Consider the following 27,259-nt stretch of genomic DNA (forward strand, 5'->3'; position numbering starts at 1 on the left):
TGTGCAGGCAAGAAGAATCAAGGGGAGAGATTGTTGCTCTGATTAAGGAGAAGCGTATCCTGTAAAGAAAATGCCGAATGTATTAGCAAACAATATAATGCAACCTCTGCATTACAAGAAGGAAGTTTGCATAGGTTAACATTTTATATTCTATCCCTACTACTCTCAGTTTGCATTTCTTTCTGAAGCTGTGTGAGAGATACTGCCGCAGAGAATTGGGCTTGGCTATTCTATTTCCTTTGGAGTTGGCCTGTGACCACGTTTGCTTTTTTTGGATTAAGAGACCCAAAAGGTATCCTACAGCCTATGGCTGTAGGAGTCACAGGCTTGCTGATTTGAAACAATCCTAACAATTTGATCTGAGTTTCTGCAGATATTGTTCCTCTTGCTCTAGAGACTGTGAAACAACAGAGCCCTATGGCAAAAGGCTTTCTATCAGGATCAATTTACAATATGAGAAGAAGAGATAGCTAGAGCAAGGAGAAATTGGGCTGCAGGAAGCTGCCACTGTGGTATGACCAAAAAGTATTGCGGCATCTTAAAAGAACAAGAAGTTCATTTTGACATAAGCTTTTATGGGCCAGTGCCCACTTCATCACAGCAAATGATTGAATTAACAGTCCTCAAGATTGTGCCCAAACTACCAGGATGTTGGTTGCCCTGCCTGCCTCTTTTCTCCATGGAGGCAATTTCTGAAACAAGAAGCAGGAGTGATTGCAAGCTGAAGTGTCGGATTGCATCGTCTCCATTTCTCTGCAGTGTGCCATTCAGCCACTAGATGTCTCAGTAAATTGCATTGAGATCCCCGTAGAAAAAAGCTCTTCCCAAAATTTAAAAATAACAATCTGGATTATTTGCTTCTTCTGAAGAATCCCAGAAGTTGCTTGTAACATCTTAATCTGCAAGTTCTAGATAGAGTCAAATAGATACAGTGTTGGTCAAGAATTGGGGAGACTGGAGTTTAAATCCTTACTCTGCTATGCAATGACACTGGTTTATCCCTGTCTCTCAGGTTAACCTACCTCACAGGGTTGTTGTGAGGATAAAATAGGGAGGGAAAGACCCTTGTCTGTCACTCTAATCACTTTGGAGGAAGTGTGGGATAGAAATGTAATGGACAGTAATTTTATCTCAGTTTCCCCCCAGAACCCTGTCTCTCTTACAGTTAGGCTGCATCTAGGAGCCAGTTCCTTACCGGCAAAAGTTATCGTGCAAGTAGTAAGCGCCCCAGCATGTCAGACTTATGAAGGGACATCTCACTAGAACAACAGTGCCATTCAAGTCTTCATTTTCTGGAGGCCACGTTTCCAGAGGAGCAGCCATGTTAGTCTGTTGCAACAGAAACAAGTCTCATGGCAAAACACATGTATTTTGGCATAAGCACTCATGGACTCCATCAGATGTTATCCTCAGCTGGAAAGGATATGTATAGGATATGCATGGATACAGGGGTAATAAACTATGCAGTGAGATCAAGATGAAAATTAAATGGGGGAAATTATTCTCTGACAATTACACGAATCTTAAATGTAAGCAAAATAAACACTTGTCTGGTTTAAAACATGACTTGATCTGAGTGACCATTTGCAGCAGCAGTAATTGATGGCAATACAAGCACCTAGAATTGCTAATTAAAATCTTTATTGAGATAGGCAACCATCGGCTCTATTCAGGCAGAACTGAATGTCCTGATAATTTGCAATTCAGCAGTTTCATGCTGGTATGACCCTTTTTCAAGTTCCCTTGTTAAAGAATGACCACTTTAAGGCCAGCAGTGGAATGCCCTGGGAGGTTGAAATGTTCTCCCACCGGTTCCCACATATTGTCCTTTCTGATGTTAGATTTGTGTCCATTTATCCTTTCATAGAGACTGAATGCAGAAGAGCATTGCTGACAGATGGTACACGTTTTGTGTTGGTAGATGAGCAGGTGAACGGATCCTTGATGTTCTGACTGATGCTACTAGCTCTCAAAATAGTTGTGAGACAGTTGGCATCTGGGTTTGCTTCAGGTCCCTGTGTTTGGGTCTTTTGGGGGGTAGTCTGTTGCTGAAGTAACCCTTCGATACATCCTGTTTTTATAGCATATTCATGGTGATTTGTTCTCATGATGCAGTTGGGGCAGTCACATGAGAACCTGCTTTCAATACAGTTAGTGCTGGAAAAAGATGAGAATGCCAACACTAAAGCTCTACAGTGGGGTAGCCAGAAGACGGCTTTTGGATGTTGTTGGACTACAAGTACTATCATCCCTGACCATTGGCAAAGCTGGTAGGGGCTGATGGGAGTTGGAGTCCAACAACATCAGGAGGGCTCTATGTTACCTACCCCTGTTCTCCATTGAGGAATCTGTACAGGTTAATAATCTGTGTATTTATTGTGCTATAAAGTGACTAGGCTGAGAGGTCCTAAATCACTGATAGTTCCTTGAATGGGTTTGCTTAGTAAAATCAGCAAGAGGAGATTGTGTGCTCTTCACTTTGCTCCTCACCGGAACTCCCTGTTGCCTCATTTACAAGTAGTAAATATATAGTTTTTAAAGAGGCCGCTACTGAGATACGGAGATGAGTATCTCATTGCCTTGTAAACACTGCCATGCTTAATGGAGTGGATCAGCAATTCCTTGGTGTGATGTCATCACCCCTGGGGTGCCAAGGTAAAAGGTGCCTTTGAAGCCCACTAAAGTGTATGTGTATGTTGAGTTAAAGATTAGCATGCTTGATCCATCTGAAACTACAAGGGTGGGGGGATTATGGCTGAGCAGAACCTTGGCAATGAGAAGGATTAAGGGGCAGAAGGGTGGGGAAAGAGAGATCACTAGGCAAATGCTAGTATAAACAGGTAATGGAGCAGACCCTCAGCTGCATAAACATACAGGCAGAGCGTGACCCAACAGAGGGAATATTGTTCCTCCTATAGCCCTCTTAAAATGTGCAGAACCCTTGGGCTTGAGGAATGTGGTCTAATTTATGGGCCTGCAGAGGGAGTATCCCTCATCCTGTAAATTGTGTTACAATCCCCTACTTTTCTAGGAATACGTTCCTGTGTATACTTATCATTAGGATGAACGTTTTATAGAGGTACAGAAATGTTGCATTTCTGAACTGTTTCCTGAATGCATTGCTCCCTCTTATAGTAAGCAAACATAGATGGAATAAGGATTAATGTTTCTGAAAGCCTCCCAGCTAAAATTGCACAGGATTCCACCCCTTCCCCTCTTACTTTATATTTCTGTGGGTTGTCTTTGCCATGTGTGTGTTCCGCTTTCCCTGAATTTTGTTGTAGTAGAAATTTCTACAGTTAGCTCAGGACCTGAAGGATATGCAGTTTGATAGGCCCATCAGTTCATTTCCCCCTTCTCTTCCTCCCTCATATGAATATGTGCATTCATAAAACAGAAAAAGAAAAAGTGGTGATGGGGACTGCACACATGAACTCATCACAGTTATTTTTGCGTGGGATTTGATGGCTAGATTGGCTCTTGCACATTGCACATTGGTAAAAACGCACACAAAAGGAATGTGTTTTCCCCCCCTCGTGTTGTAAACTGCCTTGAGCATGGTTTTTAACTATGGAAAGGTGGCATACAAATAAAATTATGTATGTATATCCTGTCTGAAAGCCTGGAGAGCCGCTGCCAAGTCAGTGCTGACATTATTGGCCTTGATGGATCAATAGCCTGATTAAAGCAAAAACAAAATTTAAAAAATCCTTCCAGTAGCACCTTAGAGACCAACGAAGTTTGTTATTGGTATGACATACCAATAACAAACTTAGTTGGTCTCTAAGGTGCTACTGGAAGGATTTTTTTTTTTTAAAAAAAATTCATTTTGCTTCGACTATGGCAGACCAACACGGCTACCTACCTGTAATCAGTATAAAGCAGCTCCCTATATTCCTGTGAGAAGTCAGCTCGTGGGCAAGAGGCTGCCTGTGCCTTTTGAGTGAAACCTCCCCTTCCTCGGCTGCTTTTATTCCTACCCAGCCCTCCAGCTGCAAAAAAGACTTCAGAGCTCTGACTCTGACCCTTGGGCTGCAACAAGGAGAAATGCAGGGGGCAGGGGCGGAAAGAGAGAGGGGTTTCCAGCACTGCAGGGCAAGGTCTTTTGCTCAGTCTCTGACAAATATACCATGAAAAAATGACTTCCATAGTGTGCCCTCAAAGTACATTTGGCCAGGAGATTATACAGTACTACCAAGGAAAATTCAGCTCTGTAGCTAGAAGGAAAATTGATTTTTTTTTTTAAGGGTGGGGATCACAGTGGAATGCCCTGCCACTTCAGACACTAAGAGCTGCCCACGCATCTGGCAGCGTTCCAGTCTGTTGTTTTAATGCTACAGAGCAGGGAGAAATATATAGTTTCCCGACTGGGGAAATGACAGCTGGTTCTTGTACAGAGTGCATGGCCAGTGCTGTCACACACACACACACCCTGCTGCAGATGTGCAGGGTTGCAAGATTTCACTACGATTAACTGGTTGCACTTTTTTCCAATGGGAGCTTTGACCTCATCGAAAGGACATCGTTCGATTTATATAACATAACAACCCCCACCAAACCTGTAAAAAATTGGCTCCAAATTACCTCTTCTTGCACACTTTTACTTCCCAGCAAGCCAGCAAGAGCTTCAATTTGTCCCCAGTTTAAGTCAAGATCAGCTATTCTCTGTTAGGATCTGCATCAGTAGGTGGCACTCTTTCATCTGATCACATTAAATTTGGATTTACTAACTGCACAGTTCCTTCCTTTTGAAATGGATAATGCGAAGGAAGTGTGTATGCTTTTATTGGCTGGAGTGTGTGTGTGTGTGTGTGTGATTCTGTTGGTGCAATTTTGGTCGGCTAAAGTTCTATGTAGGAACTGTCCTTTGCTAAATAAAAAATAAAAAATGGAGTGGCTCTTGTGATTGCTGGGCTATATGCTGGTTTAAGTCCTCTACAGTAGTGGTCATTTAGCTTTAGAGCATGGTTGGCTGTGGTGGTGACACCTGTACAAACTCACACTGTGTTTGGTTCATCTTTCGTAGTAATTCATAGGCACCTTTCCGGTAAATAAGCTGCTGCTGTTAGTTTTGGTGCAGTAATACAAATCAGGGTTTGTGAGACTGTTCTCTTCCTCTTGCACATATGGCTCCAGAAGCCAGTGTTTAATGTCTAATCTATTAACCCAGAAGTGAGAATTCAACAGCAGCAATTTGTTTCAAAAGTTTTCCTGCTCCACCCTGTGTAGCTTTCCTCCTGGATGTTTAGCTTCAAGGACCGGAGGGAGGGGGAGAAGGGAGAGAGAAGCTTGAATGAGCATTTAAACGGAGGTTGAAGATGCTTCTTGCATTGGTCTGCATCCATCTGCCACTAGAGATTTGTTTCTTCCCAGATTCCAGGGTGGAAAGAGCATGGGAAGAGGCGAACTCTGCCCCATGCATTCCCCTTCTGGGACCATCAGGGATGCTCACGTGTTTGAGGATTTGCAAAGGTCAGTGAAACAAATGCATTCTGTTTTCATGGCTCATGCAATGAAAAACTATGAAGGGTGTTGGCTTGCTCTGAATCCAAAGTGCAAACACATTTTTCTTCCCCCTTCCCCATCTCCTCCACTTTTACGTATACTGTACCAGGCCACAAATTCAAACAAAGGACAAGATATACAACAAATAATCTAGTGGTGTTTCTTCCTATCATTGCATCTATATATCTTGCAGTCCAACTGACTGTCTTTATCTAAGGAAGCCAGTTTTCTGTATTGGTTGCATAGATAGCTATCATGACTGTTGGGCATGCTGACTGGAGCTGATGGCAGTTGTTTTTCAACAATATATGGAAGACACTACTACATGGGCTAGTTAGACATTAAGAGTTTCGTACTAGGACCAGGGAGATCCAATTTCAGGTTCCAACTCACCAGGTGATCTTGGATAAGTCAGTATCTCTCAGCCTAACCTACCTCAAAAGGTTGTTGTGAGGATAAAATTAAGAGTTGTATCACATGGACCAATCTGCTTGAGGGGTGTCTACCACAAAACAATAAAGACCCTTTACATGTAAAAAATACACTATTCCTAACTATAGGACCAGCAATTAAAAACAGGCAATGAATATCCAAGTTGAAACAACACTGATTAATCTGATTTATTGTGCAGTTATTAACTTCTGTTTTGGAAGGCACAAGTCCACTTATCTATATTGTACAGCAGTTGCATGGCAGCCTTTGGTCATATACAGAAAAAAAATCCTTGCCTCAATTGCCTCATATAAGTCAGACTCTAGGCGAAAAATAAATAAATAAATAAATAAATAAATAAAGTAGCAGACAGAAATAATGATCATAGCACAACAAATAACAACGAAACCTATAAGAAAGCAAACAACATAAATTTTAGCAGCACAGCAAGAAGACGAAGAACAGTAGTAACTGACTTGTAAGCATTGTGGCAAGATCCTGGTTATGTAATATCTATTGATAGCCAAGAGCGGCCACTTATGTAAACTGCTGCAAAGGGAAAAATGGAAAAAAATAAATATTAAATGACCTGGAGTCATTCAGAAACAGCTCTTCCTTGAAACAGAAAGCTCAAGGTTGCCAGTGCTCTTTTTTTAGCTTTCAGGATCAACATACAGACAATGTGCTAATATAGCACTGGAAATTTTTGAGGCCCTTTGTTGTGGAAATTAATGTGAATAGTATCATATTCCTGCCGGGGACTCTGGGATGTGCAGTCCCAGCCCCTTTCTTGGCATAATAAGACATTGTGCTCCAAACACCTGCAATTGCCACTTCTTCCTTCTCTCCTCGGGTAGGTTTCACAGGTCCCTAGGAGGGCAAGGAATAGGGGAAGATGGTTGAGGTGGTAGAAGTGGGTACTTGTGTATTTGACTCCTCATGACACCCCTACACTTTATACAAATCTTTTCTCTGTGTGTAGCCATGCTGTTTCTCTATTCTATACCTCTCCTTCACTGATTTCATCCAGACTATAGTTTATCATGATGAGAAGGAGCCTAGATGAACAGGACTTGCACATTCTCCTGTCCTCTAGCATGGACATGAGAAGGAGATTGGAAGCTTTGTTATTTGTACTTTACCTTTATGTCCAACTGTGCTTAACCCTTGCTATGGTTTTTTGAAACAAGCAGGCTTCATAAGCCATGGTTTTAAATTAGCTTGTTTTAAACAAACCAGAGTAACTAACCATGGTCTGCCAGGTTCGAATAAAACAAGAAGCAGTGAGTTAATGGAAAAATCCAGAAACAAATTCTTCCAAACTCTTTTTTGCAGCTGTGCTGGAAGACCAATGTGGAGAAAGTTCACAAGCCCCTAGGCTTGCCTAAGTTCATTCCTATTTTAACAAACCATGGTTTATCATGACATCCAAACCCAGCCACTGCATTTTACTTACAATCTGTGTATCTGAAGAAGTGTGCATGCACACGAAAGCTCATACCAGGAACAAAACTCAGTTGGTCTCTAAGGTGCTACTAGAAAGAATTTTCGATTTTGTTTTTACTTACAATCTGTTATTTATGTTTTGTTGAGAAAGTTTTGATCCTTGAGGGGACAGTAGATATTTTAGTGTTCCCTACAAATACTATGGATCCTAGTATTCCACTATTGACTGTTATGCTCGGATCCCTATCTTACATTTCACTCTGTCCGTTTGCAGTGACAGAGTATCTGCCCTGCACAGTCTGTTAGGTTGCTGAGCCACAAGCAACTTGTTATTGCAAACTAGTGTGGTGTTTTTCCCTTCTTCAGAAATCTAAGTTAATGGCCATGTGTACATTATTAAACAGGCTGTTGGACAGCAGCCAGAGGAGTCTGGGAGCCAAGACTTGGTTCAGCCTGAACATTGTGTTCTCAGGACAGTTGCTCAGGGGATCTGGGCAAACCTGGGCAAACCTGAGAGCAGGAGGAGAGTGAGGAGCAACTTAGGGTTTTCCTCCTGGCGTGCCCTGTGTCTGTGCCTCTTCTTAACTCGATGGTATTAAGAGTATTTGTGCTGCCTTTCTATCACCTTCCAGCACAGGCACACCCACTCTCTTGTTCTTGGGAATCCAAAACATGTGTTGTTTTTTTTAAAAAATACAGCAAGGTATCCAGGGAATGTTCTATCTTTTAACTCAGAGAGCAAGGCTGGAGCCTGTCCCCCCCCCCCCACTTTGGAAACTTACCGGTACTTAGAACACCTTCATCTTGTGGCAGCTCACATTAAGAACAGCAAGTAGATGGCAGGCACACTGTTTACCTCTGCACTTTGTCTCTGCAGGGTTCCTACAACCAGTTTGATTTTTAATTAATTTTTTCCCCCTGGTGACAGAACTCTCTTCCACTCATTGGGATGCATATTTCCCCATATTTTGAAGACTTGAAGGCACACCTCCCACTTCCAACTATAGTAAAGCTCCTCCTTTCTCTTCTCTATTTTTGCACAGGCAGGATATGGTATCAGTAGCACTGGCATCCAAGAAGGTCCTGTATTAGAATTACACAAAAAGTGTGGTTGGGATATACTTCATCTGATGATGGGGAAAGGGGCCTAATAATTTCCCAACATCGCATCAGTTGCTCTAACAATACCACTTACCTTAAGCAGTGGGCGGCTTTGCCAGCTGCCATAGCAGATGCAGCAATGGCTCCTGAGCTCTGCCTCCAGCTGGATAGTTTAGATTTAGCCAGCCTGCCAAATTGGGTCAATGGCAGGCAGGCTCAGGGCAGGCTCACTCGGGGGGGGGAGGGGCGGGTCTGACTGGGTCCACAGAGGACTCCACGCAGGTCCACTCCCCAGGAGCAGTCAGGCTGGTTGATATTGGTTGTAATCCAGTGCCTTTACCCAGGGGGTCCTCAAACTAAGGCCCTGGGGCTGGATGCGGCCTAATAGCCTTCTAAATCCAGCCCGCGGACGGTCCAGGAATCAGCATGTTGCTACATGACTAGAATGTGTCCTTTTATTTAAAATGCATCTCTGGGTTATTTGTGGGGCATAGGAATTCATTCATCCCCCCCCTTCAAAATATAGTCCTGCCCCCCACAAGGTCTGAGGGACAGTGGACCGGCCCCCTGCTGAAAAAGTTTGCTGGCCCCTGCCTTTACCAAACCTGTTAAGTTGTGGGTGGACACAGCAGACGACACAGTGATTTCCAAACAGCTCTTGTTTATTCTCAGGCTGGAACAGAAGTGAGCTGAAGGGCTCAGCAGCCTACTTATATAGAACTCAGCTACAAAGCAACAGTAACAACTTTCTGTAGTTACCCAATCCCTGAACGTCACTTTCAATCCCTCATTTGCATGTGCGGACCTGAGAGAAAACTGCAGCAGAATGAACTATATACACACACCCCTAGTGGCCTAGGGTGAGAACTTCAATACATAACAAAACCTATTGCATTTTTCATCAAGAAAGTTTTGGACTGATTTGAACCATATAAGGTTGTCACAAGTGGTCTTTGGTACGTGGTGGCCTGCAGGGCAGTGGGCAACATGGCACCTGGACATGCAAAGAAGTGCTATAAATGACTCCACCCTCAGGTCCTTGCCTAAATTCCCAGGCTTTGTGACATCTCTCAGTGGTAGCTTTACCCTATAGAATTTTTCCTCCACTGGGTTTCTTTGTTTCCTGCATCAAGTAGCCAGGGCCTCTTTCACCAGGAGCAAGAGTGGAAACCCCCTATTCTTCACCATCTAGTCTAGAGATTTTAAAAATTCACTGCACTCAGGAATGTAGGTTGAATGGGAATGCTTCTGCTGCAGAGGGATTCCTTCTGGGGAGCAGTAGAACCGCTTCAGTAACTGCTCTGTTCTCACAGTGGCCAACCAGATGTTCATGGGAAGCCAGAAAGTAGAACCTGAGCATAACAGCACTCCCCTGCCCTGTGATTCCCAGTAACTTGAATTCCCAGCACAGTTCCTCAGTCAATGGAGATAGAACACAACCATCATGGCAAATGGTAACCTTGTTCTCCATGAATTTGTCGAATCCTCTTTTAAACCCATTCCAAGTTGGTGGCTGTCATTGCCTCAGCAACCCAGGACTTTTCCACATAGACCATGAGTAACTCCTTTTCCCCTTCCCTCCCCCCACTGAGAGCTATGCAAGGCCTATTCCATCTGGAAGCTGGAGCAGTCAGAGAAGGTATCTCCATTTGACAGTTTATGGGAATGCAGCTTGCTGCCCCCCCCCCCAGTCTCTTGCTCTTGCTACAACTTTTCAGAAAAGCCCCACCTCTAACTCTAGTCATTCTCTTGCCGCCCACTCACTCTATAGACATACTATTTGGCTTGGTACTCGAGAAATGGCTGGGAACAGGAAGTAGGTTTTGTGTCACACTGTCTGGATCAGAGGCGATGCTTTCCTCCTACGAGGCTAAGGAGAGATGCTTGTGGGATTTGTCACTGCTTTCCAGCTATGAGGGCAACTTTGGAACACCTGCCTTTAGCAGCTTGGGGCTACAGCCGCTGCTCATGAATCTCTGCTGCTCATGAAAGGAAGAAGAAAAGCAATTGTGCATCTATTCCCTAGCCCAGGGGTCAGCAAACTTTTTCAGCAGGGGGCCGGTCCACTGTCCCTCAGACCTTGTGGGGGGGGCGGACTATATTTTGAAGGGGAAAAAATGAACGAATTCCTATGCCCCACAAATAACCCAGAGATGAATTTTAAATTAAAGGACACATTCTACTCATGTAAAAACATGCTGATTCCTGGACTGGCCACGGGGCGGATTTAGAAGGCGATTGGGCTGGATCCGGCCCTCGGGCCTTAGTTTGCCTACCCATGCCCTAGCCTGAAATGAGGAGATCTTCCTTTCTCTCTTGCCAGTATCAAAACATGCCCAGTATCAGCCTAATGGGTCAAAGTGTTTTCCTCTTAAAGATCTTCCAGCTGCCTGAATTGTCCTCCCTTTGGCCAGAATGAGTTTAGAGCATCCCCCACAAAGAGCTTCACACAAAGCTAATTTGGCATAAGGGGCAGTATCCAGTGAGCACATTCCTGCAGCGCAATGATTTATGCTTGTGCAATGGAACTCCCCCCCCCCTTCACTGTGTGTGTGTGCCCTGCATCTTCCCCAGATCTGCTCTGGAGGGTCGGGGGAACCCCTAGAACAGATTTAGTGGGTGGGTGGGTGGAGTTCCATTGCTCAGGTGTAAATCCTTGTGCTGATGGGATGTGTTAACAGAATACCACACTAGGAGCCTCTCCATACTTTTTTTTATTGCAGGAGTATTCAGCACATTGCCATTGATGCAATAATAGGGCATTAGTGCTGAATTTACACTGGGCTGTCCACACATCATCTCAGTTTATTATTTATTCTGTGATGCTTCCCCGACATTAGTCATTGCATCGTTGCTATATGGAAGGGCCCTCTTGCACTACAGTGCAATAAAAGTGGACCACCGCAACAAGCATTTGTAGCATAAAATGTTAACAGGATTTCAGCAGCAAATTAAGGGATTGATTGGAAATGGAGCAGTACGTCTGCCCCAAAACATTTTCAGGCTCGAACAATATGGAAAGCAGTATTGCATATAACTGTCCTCCTCATGCCTTCATGAGTAGAGATTATGGTAGATGCACAATAAAAAAGGTTGTTTGGAGGGGATCTAGGATAAAAATAGGAAAAATAAGGGGTGAAGGTGCCATATGGTGTGGTGATTTCCTCCAGTATTTCACCATATATAAACAGCACCTTTGGTTCCTGCTCTTTCTGTGTTCACCCGCAGGTTTTGTGGTAATGAGGTGCACTCAGTCAACTCGTTCAAGCCCTGACAAAATGCCCTGTGTTGATATGCCCTTAGGAAGCCATTGAAAGCTTGAGCTCATTTTGTGTTTGCATTTTTGTCTCACATAATTTTAGATGAAGTTAGCATTCTCAAGATTCCAACAAGATTGCAGGTTGCACAAGAGGAGACTGAGGTGCCATCTAGTCACTGGCCCTCAAGACACGTATATCAAGTGGGTGTAGCCAGTGCTAAAAGTTTAAAATGTCTGGGCAATGAAAAAGGGGGATTCTGCAGCCTGCATATATAATTCAAATTAAGCAAATACATACTTAGCATAACTCCGCTCATGGAGAAGTGCAGATGTTACTTGATCTCGTCCCTTAGCTACATCACTTTGTGCCTTTTCTCTGCACAAATCTGCCCCTACAGAGTTACTATCAGACATTGCTAACGAAACCCAGCTGTAACGATGCATGTGGGATAGTGTTCCTGAAAATTACATTTTTTGTTCATGAATCTGGGGCTTTGTTGTTGTGCTGTGTTTGTATCGTTTGGGGATCAAGCAATGCATCACATCGTTTTTCAGTAGAAATCTTTTGTACTCAATATTTCCCAGGATTTCTGCGCTTTTTTTTTTTTAGCTATAAATTTTTAATGTTTCCCCAATGAAATGCAGTTCACAGAGCCTGGAAAGAAGCTGTTGGAATCTCAGGAATGTTGTCGCCGCTTGGAAAAATGGAGTGTGTGCCTGTCCCTGGACGCTCGCTTCCTTTTTGCTCACTTCATCAGCGGCAAGGCACATGGAAGTAAAGCTAGCACAATTCAGAGCATCATGCAAGACTTCCCCATGCAGCAGCTCCAGAGAGTGAAACAGCATCTGTTTAAAACTGGGGAGCACTGTGGGATGTAGCAAATGGGAATAGCTTTCATTGTAAGGAAGGGGTTTGGGGGTGGGGTGAGGGGTGGATTACAGTAGGTTTCTAATCAGTAGTGCCATCTCAAGCTGAATTTGACAAGTGACTCTGATGGATTATGTAAAGTGTCTTTGTCAGCTGATCAAGGGTGTGTATTATCCTGCTGGTCCTGTATGCCAGTTGGCCTGACTGCTGTCCATTAGTTTCAGGATAGTAAGGACAAAATCGAAAATTCTTTCTAGTAGCACCTTAGAGACCAACTGAGTTTGTTCCTGGTATGGGTTCAGCTTAGATCTGATGGAATGTGTAATGAGCAATGTGCTGTAGCAGCTGCTCTGTTCAGGAATGGGTTGATCTATCATGTAAGGCAGTTATTTGGGTGCAGAAGCATAACCTTGAATAAAATCCTGAAGTCTAGCATCAGCAGCAGCACACACATATGTAGTCACAAAAATTTCTGGAAGCCACAGGAGGGAAGAGTGCTCTTGTGCTCAAATACTGCTTGCTGGTGTCCCGCGAACATCTGGTCAGCCACTGAGAAGAGGATGATGGATTAGATGGGCCTTTGGCATGATCCAGCAGGCTCTTCTGATGTTCTTATATATTTGTAGTTACATGTAATTGAACTATGAAATGTTAAAGTTGAAAGTGTTTGGGTGTCCCCCCCCCTTTTTAATAAGATACCTTCAATGGTGTGAAGGTAATTATGGAATTATGGCCACACCTGTACACTTTGTTTCATTTCCTATGTTGTTCAGCCTTCACACAGGATTTCCACAGGATTCCCAGATTTGTTACTTCTGGAGCTGGTCAGAAATCTAGCACACAATCTCAGAGTAAGGTAGTCTTGCTCTGATCAGTGATCCAGACACAGAGCAGCAATTTCCACTTTAGGTTTCTTGTGGCATGGCTGTGCACAACTGGTTTCTGTTTAAATGAACTTTTGCTGCAATTTCCATAGTATAATTAGAGAGTCACTGTATAATAAGTAGTAGAGAACTTAATCCATAAAGAACACATGAGCTTCTACCACATGCTTCAGATGTACACTATTCCGTTGCAGGATAAATAAGTTGTGTGCCACATTTTTTTTTAATAAAAGGGATAAGTTCATAATGCCCTTTGGTGTTGCCATCCTTTTAATGTGTAGGATGAAGAGTGCTTGTAAAAAGCCACTCTGAGATGGAAGTACATGGCTGCGTTTTCATTTCAGTTGGCAATACCCTTGTATGGCTTTGCATGGCTTTTGGGTTGACATTTACAGTGGTTGCAAATTGTATCATTCCTTTGCTGTGTACTTTCAGCATCAGCTCCACTAAACTTTCTTTCAACTCCTTTGCCAACTGGCAGAATGAGTCAGAGGGATGCAGTCTGAGTCAGCAAGCTCTGCCTGTCTGTGGCTATCTAAACTAGAAGCCTTAACTTGGTAACTTTCACAGGGCTATTGCAACACAGATGAGGACTGCGAATCATCTGAAAGGTCTCAGTTGGTTCATGAACCTTGATCTAGTCAGAAATCAGAGCTTGGAATAGGCAGATATAGAAAAAAGTATAATCCAGTCTTGGAGGAAAGCATTTATGTTTTTTCTGTCACACCAGGAGTGGCCAATCTGGTGCCGTCCAGATGTTGTTGGACTACAACTCCCAGCATCTCTGACTATTGGGCCATGTTGGATGGGGCTGATCAGAGCTGGTCAGAGCTGATCAGAGGGAACCAGATTGGTTACCTGCACATCTCACTATCTGCCAGTTGTAGCTGTGGACAGGAAGACACCTTGAATGACAAAGAACCAAATGAGAAACATAAATTGAAGAGCTGTACACTTGAAAAAAAATGACGGGAGGAACGTTGACCTATATTGAATGCTGTTGGAAGTTCATTGTAAGCTTTCTCTGATACCTGCTGATACCTGCTTGTGTTTATGGCTGAAGGGGTGGAGGGTACAAATGCTTTAAATAAATAAATATTACTTTTGCTTGGAGCAAAATAAAATCAGTCCCACCCAGGCAAGAGGAATAAGCCATCCCTGCATCTGACCATTCTTTGCAATCCAGACCACTGTTAGACACATCTAGGGAACAGATGCATTTCAGAAAGATGTATAGGGTTTCTATTTATTAAGTAAGAGCATGGAAAAAAGATTAGGTGGGAAGGCAGGGTATTTGCAAAATTCAGGTGAATTGTTGGGAGTTTTGGTAAACGGAACATACCTAAATGAAGCTCTTAAATGTAAAAATAGGGGGCAGGGAGGAGTCATATGGAAATCAATTCAGTGGTATGGGAAAGAAGATGCAAGCAGTGAACACAGAGCAGCATCTTTGGTCATGTAGAATGAAGAATTTATGGAAAAACGTGTAGAGAAACAGGAGACGAGAAATACGTTAAAAAGAGCAAGAATGGAAAATTAAATCAAACCCAAACCCAGAAGGTTCGTTTTAACATGATTAAGATTGAGAAAATGAGGATTCATTTTATGAGAGTAGGCCAGAATAGAAGATTGGGGTAAGAGATGAGTTGAAAAATCAAAGTAAAAAACAGTTGTAGGTCATCATTCTTAAGGTGGTGTTGTACACAGAAAGAATAGATAATGTAAAAAGAAGGGGGCCTAATTCTGATCTCTCAAGAACTCCGGTAAATGGGGAAAAAACTAAAAAATGAACAATTGGAGAACTCCTTAAAAGAGCGATGAGATAGTTATTATTGAAATCATGAGAAAACAATGCCTGAAAAATGTAAGATAGAAAGGAGAAATGAATGGTTGACTGAATCAGAGACTGTACTGGAGATGGGCCCAACACTAGATGTGCAGACTATTAACTCTTAGATTTTGCTGAAAGGAGATAATTGGCAATATGGGTCAGAAAAGAGCAAAACCGGATTGAAGAGGATCTATAAGAGAAAGTGAAAGAGGGGAAAGTAGCAAAACAATCCCAGGCATGTCTATTCATAAGTAAGACACATAATAAGATTATCAATAAGATAAGATAAGAACAAAGGAAGAAAAGACTTTAAAAAAAGGCCCACAAGCGCAGAATTAAAGGAATAACCGGAAGACAGAAACATGGCAAATGTAGAATAGAACCTAGAGGGAAAGTTCAAAGGGGTAATAGAATTTTAAATGGGAACTTGGTCAAGAGGATTAATATTAGCATGGATTTAAATGGAAACAAATCAGATAAGTTAGAGGAAAAAGAAGCAAAGGAAGCAGCATCTTAATGATATGGAAGAAATGGCAGAAAAAAGCAATGCAGAAGAAGATGTTCAGAATGAAGGGTGGATAGAAAAATGTCTTATAAAAAAATCACTAAAAGCTTGTGGACGAAAGGAAGAAGAGCATGGGCGGCAGGTTGAGGAGGTAAAGTTTACAGAAAGGACAGAGATGGGGATGAGGAATGCATATGAGGAAAAAAAATTAATTGCTTAGCCAAGGACAGAGCTGAGGGAAAGAAGAAAACATAAAATTGCAACGAAAGTATTCAGGAGAAGAATGATCTTTACCCCATGGATCTTCGGCAGAATGAAGGATAGAGATAATGAAGTAAACAGGATGGCAGGGGAAGAAGAAAGCATGATCAACAGAACAGAGCAAAACATACAAGCGAGAAAGGAAGCACAGAGGTAAGCGATGATGTTGCAGAGTGTGCGGAGGAAGCAGATGAAAGCAGATGGAGATAAACAGAAGTTCTTGGGATCACGTGACTGATGGTCAAAAGACAACATGAGACAGAGGAGGAATGCGAAGGAGAAATAAAATAAATAAATAAATAGTGATCTAATAAGTTCACCAAGAGAACAACAAGAAGAAACAACAACAACAACAAGATTATGGATATTATCAGCTGTGTGAGTAGGGCTTTCCCCCCCAGCTGGAACTTGCCAGAACTCAGTTCTGGCACTTCTCAGGTGGGCACCATTGCCATTATAAAAGAACAAGGGAGGCGCTCATGGTGAGTTCCAGAACCTCTTTTTCCAGAAAAATAGCACTGTGTGTGAGCAAGGGGAAGGAAGGAGCTCCAGAAGATATGAGGATGTCTGCTCAGCTGCCCACAGGAGGGCAAGGCACTAAGGAGGGGAGGAGGAGAGGAAAAAAACCAGGTCAAAGATTGACTCATCAAGGATTGAGCATCACCTCCCCAGATGACCTGTTTATTGAGCACCTAATTTGCTTGCACAATGCCTATCTGGATGTTAGATTATATCCAATCTTTATTGAGCATTCATTCTGATTTGCTAGTGGGGTGTTTATGCGTTTTCCTGTTATTCATTCACCCCAGACTTTTTGATGCATTTCCCGATAACTTTGCAAATGGCAAAAAAAAATAATTTAAAAAATCGGATTCTTTTTTAAAAGTGGGTTCGTAGTGCTGGGGCAACAAAGCCCTTTAATCCGCCTTAACTGCAGAAACCTAAGGATCTAATATGTGCTTGTATCCCTCCTGCATAATAGTGACAGTCTGGAGGAACCACAATCCTTTTTTAGAAACTGTGTATTGTGCGCTGCTTGATACTCTCCCCATTTCTGCTTTTGTGGTCCAAGAGAGGTAGCAGAAAGAGGAGATACATCAAGGCGCTGGTTGATTGCAGCTGGATAGGTTAGTCACTATTCAATGGCCTTCTCTGGCCAATGATGCGAGGGGAAGTGTAGTACCCATCCACCAGGTTTTCCAAAAGGGAAATGCACTGCTCTCTACAGTGGAAGATTTCAAACATCAGTCCATACATCGTATAAATAATATAGAAGGTTCCCATTGCCAGCAGTCAGGTGGACACTTTGCATACTGAATAAATCAATTCATGAACAGTACAGGCACCATCTTTCAGTTCAGCCACAGTTCTGTGCAAAAGCAGGGAAGGGGTGGGCACAGCTGAAGCAGCCTGAGAACAGGCAGGGAGAACTGTGGAAGAGCAGGCGACAAGGGAAGGACCTGTGGATATCCATTCATTTGGCGATTAGTGTCTTGGAAGAACACCGCTTGACACTTTCTGGCTTTCTCCATCCCCAAGAGCTCATCCTGGTATGTCACCTCTCATTCTCTAAAGTATTCCACGGTGGCCAGACACTCTGCAGGGTCACAGCATTGCTCAAGCTTCCATCTTCGGCAAGCTCACACGGCCGAGTCCGGGAACGGCAGCAAATCCCTTCAGACTTACTTGGTTTTAAAATGTTCCCCTCTCTTTCTTCTTTTGTTTGAGACGTTTGGCGGCTCCAGCTTTTTAGAAGCAGCCATCCCCGAGACAAATGCCCCTAATGTGCAAGCCACAACTGGATCCAGATGTGCAATAAAGTTGCAGCGTAGGGATGGGAAGAGGGGGAGGCACCCGGAAAGCTTGACTCATCAAGGGCCGACTGTGTTTTGGGAGGTATAGGCTTCTGGCCAGGGAGGTGTGTGCGCGGGGGGATCATAATGCATGCAGTGCGACTCCCCTTGAGCTGATGGAAATTTTTAGAAAGGTTGAGAGAAGAATTAATCCCAGAAGTAAGGGAGGGACCAGTTCCTGTGCTGTCTTCCAAGGAACTGCCCTGAAAGGAACTGTCCAGCTGCCCAAATGTTTGGCCAGTTTAGAAGGAGCTCAGTGGAACCTTCCCGCTGCCTGGATTTTGTTGATGTTGCATTTGTACCTGATGAATGCTAGCATCTGCCATGAGTAAGTGGATGTAAAATGTCAATTCCTCTGTGTCTCACGTGGGATCCTGCAAGGGGGGGGGTAACCAGGAGAGAAAGGGTGGGCTAATAGAAGGGCAGGGCTGTGGGTATTTCATACTTGCTTAATAGGCACTGGCCCAGAAATTTCTCTTACAAGCGTTGTTGGTCTCGATACTCCCACAGAATCAGAAGTAAAATGCAGCCTTTGTGCACGAGTCTGTCTATTCTGAGCACATCTTTCATTTCCCTGTTGGGCATTTTCCTGTCCAAAAACACCCCTATCCAGCTGATTCCCTTCCATTCCACAGGGTTACAAATACTGTATAGGTGCGTACCCTTGTCAACCAAGGTTGTGTGTGGTCCTCTAGGTGTTACTGGACTGTAACACCCATAATCTCTAACCATTGACCATGGTTGGGCTGATGGGAGCTGGAGGGCTACAACTGCTAGAATATTGAGGGGGGTGGAGAAGCAGCTTGGGAGTTGTTGTTGTTCAGTCGTTCAGTCGTGTCCGACTCTTCGTGACCCCATGGACCAGAGCACGCCAGCTTGGGAGACCAGGGTTCAAATCCCCACTCAGCATGAAGCTCAAACGGTGACCCTGGGCCAGCCACTGTCTCTCAGCCTGACCAACCTCACAGGGCTGTTGTGAGGATGAAATGAGAAGGGGGGAATTCTGTTTGCTTCCTCGAGCTCCTTGGAAGAAAGATGGGAATATAAACAGATAGAAATAAAGAAATAAATATGGAAACAGAAAAACGGCTGGTGAAGTTTGCATGTTACATGTAAGTTTATGTCCTTGAGTCAGAGAAATGCAGTTTTTGTATTCCTCTTTTTCAGCCTTACGGCACAATTCTATGCATAGCTATTCAGAAAAGTTCCATTGGATTCAATTATAGTAAGTGAGTATAGGACTATATATATATATATATATATATATATATATATATATATATATTCCTTCCAGTAGCACCTTAGAGTCCAACTAAGTTTGTTCTTGGTATGAGCTTTTGTGTGCATGCACACTTCTTCAGATACACTGAAACAGAAGTCACCAGACCCTTATATATAGTGAGAGGGTGGAGAGGGGTATTACTCAGAAGGGTGGTGGGAATGGGTGATTGGCTGATAGGTGTGGAAAACCTGTTGACGACTGTTAATGACTGCAATTGAGTATAGGACTACAGCCTTAGACTTGGCCTTACTCTGCACACATTCTCAATTGCTGTTCTCCACATTGTCAGGGAATAGCCAAAACCTAACCCAGTAATTACGGGTTAAGGCGGGGGCCGCATGGCCTGTCCCTCATCTTTTGTGTATGATCTGACATGGACAGCTAGGTAAACAAAACTGGGAAATGGTGAGCGTCTTGTCTAAACATTCCTTGAGCCTCCTGCTGCTGGTTGTAAAAGGATTAATGGAAGCAGGGCTTTATGCTGAACACATTTTATGACACAGTATTCCGTGCATGTAAGAGCAATTGCATTCTGTGGGACTTCAGAACTTTAGGAAGTGACTGCTTTCTAGCGTTCTATAGAAATTGAATTATCTGGGGGAAGGGCCAGAGTTCAGTGGGAGAGAATCCGCTTTGCATGCAGAAGGTTCCAGGTTCAACCTCTGGCTTGGGAAAATTCCTTGTTTGAAACTCTGGAGAGCAACTTCCAGCCAATGTAGACAATATTGATCTGGATGGACTAGCGGTCTGACTCTGTTCCTATGTTATCTGAGAACAGATGACACTTGCAAAGACGTTGGGCTGTCTGGACTATTTATATGGGGTGTCTTTGGGTTGTCTACAAATGCAGCAGCCTGAAGTGGCTGGATCCTGAGATAGTAGTGCCACCCCAGAATGTAAGTCAGGGAGTCCTTTATTTAAAAATGTTTCCCCATTTCCCTGTAGGGGGAAAATAGCTAGTTTATCAGGGATAAAAATTATAGCTCAACCCATTTCCTGCTGTGTTAGTTTTCTTCTTGCAAGAAATCTTTAAGCACAGGTGGACATCAACAAATGTGATCCTCCCACTTGCAGTCTAAAGTGGTCAGTGGAGGGTGACCCACTAGGGACAATGGAGCATTGCCTCACCAACCTCAGCCTGCCCTTAGCCACCACCCACATGCCTGATTTCTTAACTACAATCATTCCAGAGCATGGCACTAGCTGTCAGCTCCTTCCTCCTTAGCCTCATGGTTGTCCTTGTAGAACTTGGAAGGTGCGAAGATGGGGTCAAAACTAGAATGAATTGGCTCTGGTGCCACCTACTGTTGGTCTCCCTGCCTTCTGCCCTACCAGTGCCAAAGGGAGCAAGCCAACACTGAAAGTGGTGCAATCTATTCTCTCACCTCAGAACTCTGCCCCCTCATGCCCACCTTAGTGAGCTGCGTTTGTGGGCCAGGCCAGCATGAGTTCTGTGGAGAGGTAATTTTCGAAGATGGAGCATGAGGTATAACTTTCCCGAGAAAGCCCCCAGGACACCTCTGCTCAACTCTGCTCTCCATAAGAATGGCATGGCAGACACGCCACATTTTCCAGCTGTGTGTCTGGACAGGCTGATAAGACTCAGACAGGCAGCCCGTTTGCATAAGGAATTTGCAATGTTTTATTTCACCCCCTCCCTCCAAGAAACAATCCATTCTCTCCCCACCCCTTGGACTCCCACTCTGATTCTTCATATGGGCTAGCTTACGAATGCCATGCCCTTTAAAGCCGAAGGAGGGAAAAAGAGCCCCGCACAGCTAGTGGTGTTGTTTTTGGGCGTGTGCGATGTTGTACTTGGACAGTGATGCATTGACGGGTGGGGGGGGGGAAGAGAGGCTGTGCTAATAAGGTGGAGATTGGGAAGGAAAATCCCTTTCGAGTCTGAAAGCTTTTTCCTCTCTGCTTAATCACACTGCACACCCTGCTCTCCCAAGCTCACCACCCCAGAAAGCCCCAGACAAACAGGTCTGCCTCCCCTTTCACCGATGTCTGAAATCAAGACCTTGGCTCCTCTCCATCTTCAACAGAATACTGTGTAACTTCTTCCTCCTCTCTGCCAGCTTTGACTAACATCATCTGCACTGGCTAACTTTTGCACAAACAGTTGCAGCTTCTTGCTTCACCATGGCAGAAGGAGAAGCTCACTAAGGGGAGGCCAAGAGTTTCCTGTCCCTTGGATGTAGTAACCATCTTGGAGGCGCAATTTGAGATAGAACAGCACAGCGAGATGGATTTTGGAAGCGTAATGAACCAGGTACTGTTTATCTGTCTCTCTCTCCCCCCCCCCCCGATTTAATAGGGAAGTTGGGAGATGTGTCAGTGGGAAATCAGAAGAACTGCTTGAAATGGAGTGAAGAAATGTATTTAGTTTAATCACAAAAATTCTAGGGGCTAGAAGTATACAGGGATTATAAAATGAGTTGCAAAATGGTGACAGCTAAAAAACAACAACAGCTGGGCATTTGGGGAAAGCATTAAACACCTGAAGAAAGTTAGGAATATGCTGTTGAAGGATGATGTGGTGTACCGTTCTTCTGTTCCCATAGTAATCTCTTTTCAGTTCAGCGTGCTTCTGTGTTCTCTCCTTTTTATTGGGACAGGCGTATCTTTCCTTCAGTATGTAAAGGAGATGGTCTGTCATTCTGCACCCATAACCCTGCTAGCACCACTGTTAGCTGGCATAAAGGAATATAGTGTAGCAGGCAAATTTGATGGGACAGTTTTGGATTCAGCGCTGTGAAAGTGAGGAGGAGAATGCAGAGCTGAAGGTGGGTGCCTGCACATAAACTCTGCCCCCTCCATCAGTTTGGTAAGGACTATGGGGCAAATAATTGGAAGGAGCGTGTGAGGCGTTTGCAGGCAGCAATCATAAGAAAGTGCCAAAGTTAGATTTCAAAAGGATGAAGTTCTTTTATATCGGAAGGGGATGTGTAAAGCAAAATTCAAATTTGACCACTTTCCTAAATCCCCAGAATAGAGACATGTACACACATCACTTGCCAAGTCTGATTAACTTTACCATCAGAGCAGAAGCGATCCTTGTCATTGATTGTCCATTATGCGCGATTGTGGAATTTTTATTTTTATTTTGGTAGCATGTTCAGATATTTAGTAAGTGTCAGTGGTAGAATCAGTATGTCACATGAACTGCAGGTAACATTAGCTTTGATTTTTAGTAGCAATTGTAAGGAGCTAAAGTTGTCACAGCTGAAAGTCAGAGTCAGCAGCGGGTCCAGATTTTTACTGAAGAATTCCTCCAAGCACATGGATTCAAACTTGCTCATAATTTCAGCTCTGGTTTGTGTTCCTTGCTTTAAATCTCAACTGAAGCTCTTCATTAACTAGGCTGCAGGGATCCACTATCCAATACATATTTGCAATCGCTTTGGAAAGCTCTCCCAATCCACCTTCTATCCAGAGAGCAGTAACTCCAGCCTTTAACACCAATGTCTACACTCTCTGAGGGTTTTGTTAGGAAAGAGAGGGGATAATTCTGACCGTTTTCCAGACTAGGGTGTCCCGTGGCTGGCACTGTCTCTTTCTGCCTTCGATGTCAGGTCCTGCAGTAATTGTTCTTCTGGTTAATGAATGCCAGCACAACTTGGTGGCATGAAATTCAAGAACACAAGTTGCAGAAATCCAGAATTCTTCTCCGTTTCCTCAGCATGGCAAGTATCCGTGCTGTACCCCAGATGCTCTGCTATTTCTTAGGAGAGTTATCAAGAGATGCTTGACAGTCCAAGAGAAAGCTAGGCTAATGCGATGGTATGTCTGGCTTGATTTCACACTCTGAGCAGAGCTTTCAGCACAGATGGATTTAGGCTTGGTCCGCGATCTGTTCTTTGAAAAAGGAAGCAGCCCTTGCAAGCCTGGAAATGGATGCGTCATCCTACAAAAAAAAGCAAAACAAAGGCCGCTGTCGGAAGCTTCTTATGACCGGCCGGAGGCTACAGAAATCAACAAGCTCCAGGCAGTCTGTGCATAGTACATGTTAGAGAGAGAAAAGCTTAGGAGTAACTGCATGTTGTGACATGAATCTTGGGCATATTGGAGAGCATTCTAGGTTGCAGGGGGAGGAATCCCTCACCCAACAGAGGTTAGTCAAGGGGTCATTTGTCTCAGGCAGAAGGACTCACTAATGCAGGCTGGTATGCTGGTATGTGGTGAGATGTTCAATGTTTATCCACTAAATCAACACCAGTGACTACAACCTCTGAGCCCAGGCACAATGATAAACACAAGAGCACCAAACATTATATGGAAAAAAGTTCAATTACAGTCAAACAATGGGCACATTTCAGAAAAGGGAAAGCACACTAAAATCCTTCTGAGATAGATGGGCTTTTAAGTTCTGATCTGTGTGGTTTATGTTGCGTTAATGTCAATTAAACAGAAACATGTCAATCTTTGATTCCTGTACATTCAGCAACAGAATTCAGTATGCCACATCATTCAATATTTGATGGACATTTGCTTTGTATTATGGCCCCAATTCAGATTTAGTCAGGTCCTGGGTGGAGATGTGCACCCTCTGTTCACATAAACAGACAATTACATATGGGATTTTTTTGTAAGGTTTTATATTTTTGTTAAACTTATTATTATTATTTTAAAAAAACTCTGCCTGCAGTGGCAGCAGGGTGAGGCAGATGGAGAAGGAAGTTGCTCTGGGGAGAGCTACGATAGCAATTCACCTCTGTGTTGAAAACAGGTGGCCAGTCCCCTTCTTGTGTGTCTCAGTCTCAAATCACTAAAATTGTCAAATTCCTGTGAACACAAGCTAGGATTTTTAGATTCGCTTCTTCAGTGAAGACAAATCTTCCATCATATTGTCCAAACAGGTACTGATTGCAGGTGACTGGGTACCCACATTTAGGCAAAAACCAACCCCCCACAAAACCCATGCACATTAGATTACAAGTGCACATATAGTAATTGAGAAATGAAGCTATAGTTGAAAGGACGGGACCTGTGTAAGGTAAAGGTAAAGGAACCCTGGGCGGTTAAGTCCAGTCAAAGGCAACTATGGGGTATGGTGCTCATTTCCCTTTTCAGGCTGAGGGAGTTTTCTGGATCATAATTAAATCGCTACTGGCACACGGAGGACCGTGACGATTGCTAGAGCGCACAGAAACACTGTTTACTGTTCCTCTGCAGCGGTACCTATTTATCTACTTGCCTCGGTATGCTTTTGAACTGCTAGGTTGGCAGAAGCTGGGAATAGAGCAATGGGAGCTCACCCAGTCACTCAGATCCAAACTGCCAACCTTCCAGTCAGCAAGCCCAAGAAGCTCAGTGGTTTAGACCACAGCGCCATCAGCACCTTTCCCCCAAATCATTGTAGATGTGTTCATGAAGCCAATCTTTCTGCATAGGAGGAATGCTGTGAGACAGCTATGTGGTTTTAACCCATGCATGGACTCCATCGTGTTTCTAGGGTGGGTTGAAAAGGAGAAAGCTTCAGCAAAACACTTAACAAAGGGCTAGAGTTCTTTAAAATAAATCTGCATTGGCAATTAAAGCAGTGTGCTTGGGGCATTGTTCTGTGGAAGGGTGTAACATTAATGAGACTTCCTGGGGCTGGGTGAACTCTTTGGGACATGTTTTTATTTTCTGCTTGTTTGGACTGACTTCACTTGGCTATCTCCTCAGACCACCCCATGCTTCCCATTAGCCGCTCCAGCCACTGTTGTCTTCATTGTGCCTCTCCAGTATTTCTCCAGTGTGGTTGCTGATACTTTGTTGACATGTCAACACTGGGACTTCTGCACAAGCATAAAAAGGGCCTAAGCATCAGAAGGCACTCTACTCTCTTGAGATAGATGGCGAATAATTGGGATGGGGACAGAGCAGGGATATCAGTTCCTAGAACTGCCGAGCAAGAAGGAATCTCTTTAATCCTCTGCGATCTCAAACTTGCTGGGGCAGGGGGTGAATTCTTTAATTTCCTACTATGCCAGATCCAAGGTGGCAAAGCAGAGGACCCTGAGAATCAGCTCTTTAAGGGGATTTGGGGGGACTGTGGATCAACCAGATCCAAATCCACTGGCACCCATCTCCTGAAATACCTTGTATGGGGGCTTTTTGATTACTTCTACTGGTGGGAGAATCACCAGTAGTGGTTTTCAGCCTGTGCGGGCGAAACTGGAGTCTCTGCTGTGGTGGAGCTCTCCATTCACCCATGGCAAATGATGGCACTCTTCTGCACTGATGGGGGCTATTTGGGGATGCAGTGACACACAATCTTCTTCCTCCCAGCCATTAACAGCAGGGAGCAGGTTGGGTTTGCACTTTAAACATTTTCACTATCATTTAAATGCATCTGTTAAAATTTAATCATGGGCATGTGTACCTGTATAACAGTGCAGAATCAGCAAACCGAAACATTATTTGGTTTAATGAGAGTATAAGCCCTTTCCTCATGTCCTCCTCTACCTCCTCCTTTTAAAAAAAGCTTCCAGTCCATATAATAGAAGATAATAATTCTAGTCCTTTCAAAACTATAGAAAGAAAAAGAGTGAATTTTTCTGACTGCTTGTCTGAAGTCAGAGAGCTAAACATTGCAACTTCTTGTCCCCCACCCCCTTGTGGTTCTAAGTCTCTTGCTTTTCTCCTGCCCCTCTTGGCCTTAGACATCCTTCTCACTTTCTTTGCCACCTCTCCCCCAATACATTGGCAATCTATTCTGCATAAATCCAAGGCCTGTGCTAAGATCAATGGTAGCTTCAGTGAGGGACATATCCTGTTTCCAGACATTTCTGAGTGTTGCATAAAGCCGAATTGCACCTTATTAAAATGAGAAGCTGTTTCCCCTTATGCTATCCTCAGCATCTGCAGAAAAACAAGTGATCGCTATTCTCTTTCACATAGTAGAAAACAATTACCTTATCTTACTTCTATATTCTTTACTTGACCCTAAGCCTAATGAATTCCACCCTAGTTTCTGCTCAAAGCTTGAAAATACGAACTCTTAAGACTGCTTTCTTTACTTTTTGGTCCCCTTGGTTCTTTTCCCACCAGGTGTAAACCATGCAACTGGCTGCTGTCTTCTACATGGGGGTGGGCTGGCATTTAAAGATGTTTGAGACAGGCCAGTGGTATTTGCCTCCTTTCCCAGGCCTGCTGGTTCTTGCAATATCTTAGTTGAGATCTAATAACAGCAAATTACTTTCGGTCTGAGGTTGAAGTGAGTTTTGCAGGCAGTGCTGTGCTTACTTACTGCCAAGTGTAGCTAAGCAGATGCCAATAACTAAGTAGTATCGGAGCCCGTAATGCCTCTCTGCCCACCCAGATGCACTCTGGGAAATCATACATAGATATCTATATCTGCAAGGAAGCTGTTCGTTTGCTAAATGTATGCATTTCCCTTTCAACATAATGTTTGTGCCTTCCAGCTCTTTTGCTGCTTCACACTCTAATCTCTATGTGTGTATCCATAGGCTCTGTTTTTCTCTTGTTGGGAGTGTAAATGGATTCTGTCCCACTGTAGAGATGGCTTTCTCCCATCCTTTCTCTAAGGAGCTCAGGGTGGCAATACATGGGGCTTTTCCCTATTTTACTACACAACACGCTTCAGGGAGGGTTAGGTTAAGAAATGGTGCCTGCTCAAATGTCACCTAGAGAGGTTCATGGCTAGTTGTGGAGGTGAGCGTGGGTCCCTCAAGATCAAGATCTACACTTTGGTCTAGTCAGTGCACCACACCGGCTCTTTTCAGCTCTCCAGTTGTGTACTTCATACACACAAATAGCCAGTACTCACCACATGGAGACTTGTGGAAATGTTGCTGTGCAGCAGCATCACACTCCTTGTGGCAGCTGACAATGGCAAGGAAACTCTCATGGTTGGGCAATCCATGTGGTGTGTGACCCTTGCATTTTTCAGCCATTACATGGTACCTTCGTTTCAGCAAAAGCTGTCTTGGTGCAACTCTTGTCATTGTGGGAAGACACACTGAGTCTTCTTGGGGCTGGATGAACTCTTTGGGAAGTGTTTTTTATTATCTGCCTGTTT

General features: G+C 43.8%; 1 protein-coding gene across 14 annotated transcripts in view; it reads left to right on the forward strand.

Annotated features, from left to right (window-relative positions):
- TNS1 (tensin 1) overlaps nucleotides 1–27,259 on the forward strand; it is a 286,343-nt gene that overhangs the window by 102,318 nt on the left and 156,766 nt on the right. Inside the window, exon 1 of one of the 14 annotated variants that reach the window (XM_033161390.1) lies at nucleotides 21,112–21,502. The exons of the other annotated variants lie outside the window; for them this stretch is intronic. Coding sequence (XP_033017281.1) covers nucleotides 21,476–21,502 — 27 coding nt within the window. The 5' untranslated portion in view covers nucleotides 21,112–21,475. Of the gene's footprint in view, nucleotides 1–21,111; nucleotides 21,503–27,259 lie in introns of those variants that run through there. 14 annotated transcript variants of the gene reach the window in all.

This window comes from Lacerta agilis, chromosome 1 (genome assembly GCF_009819535.1).
Source record: "Lacerta agilis isolate rLacAgi1 chromosome 1, rLacAgi1.pri, whole genome shotgun sequence".
Taxonomy (NCBI): domain Eukaryota; kingdom Metazoa; phylum Chordata; class Lepidosauria; order Squamata; family Lacertidae; genus Lacerta; species Lacerta agilis.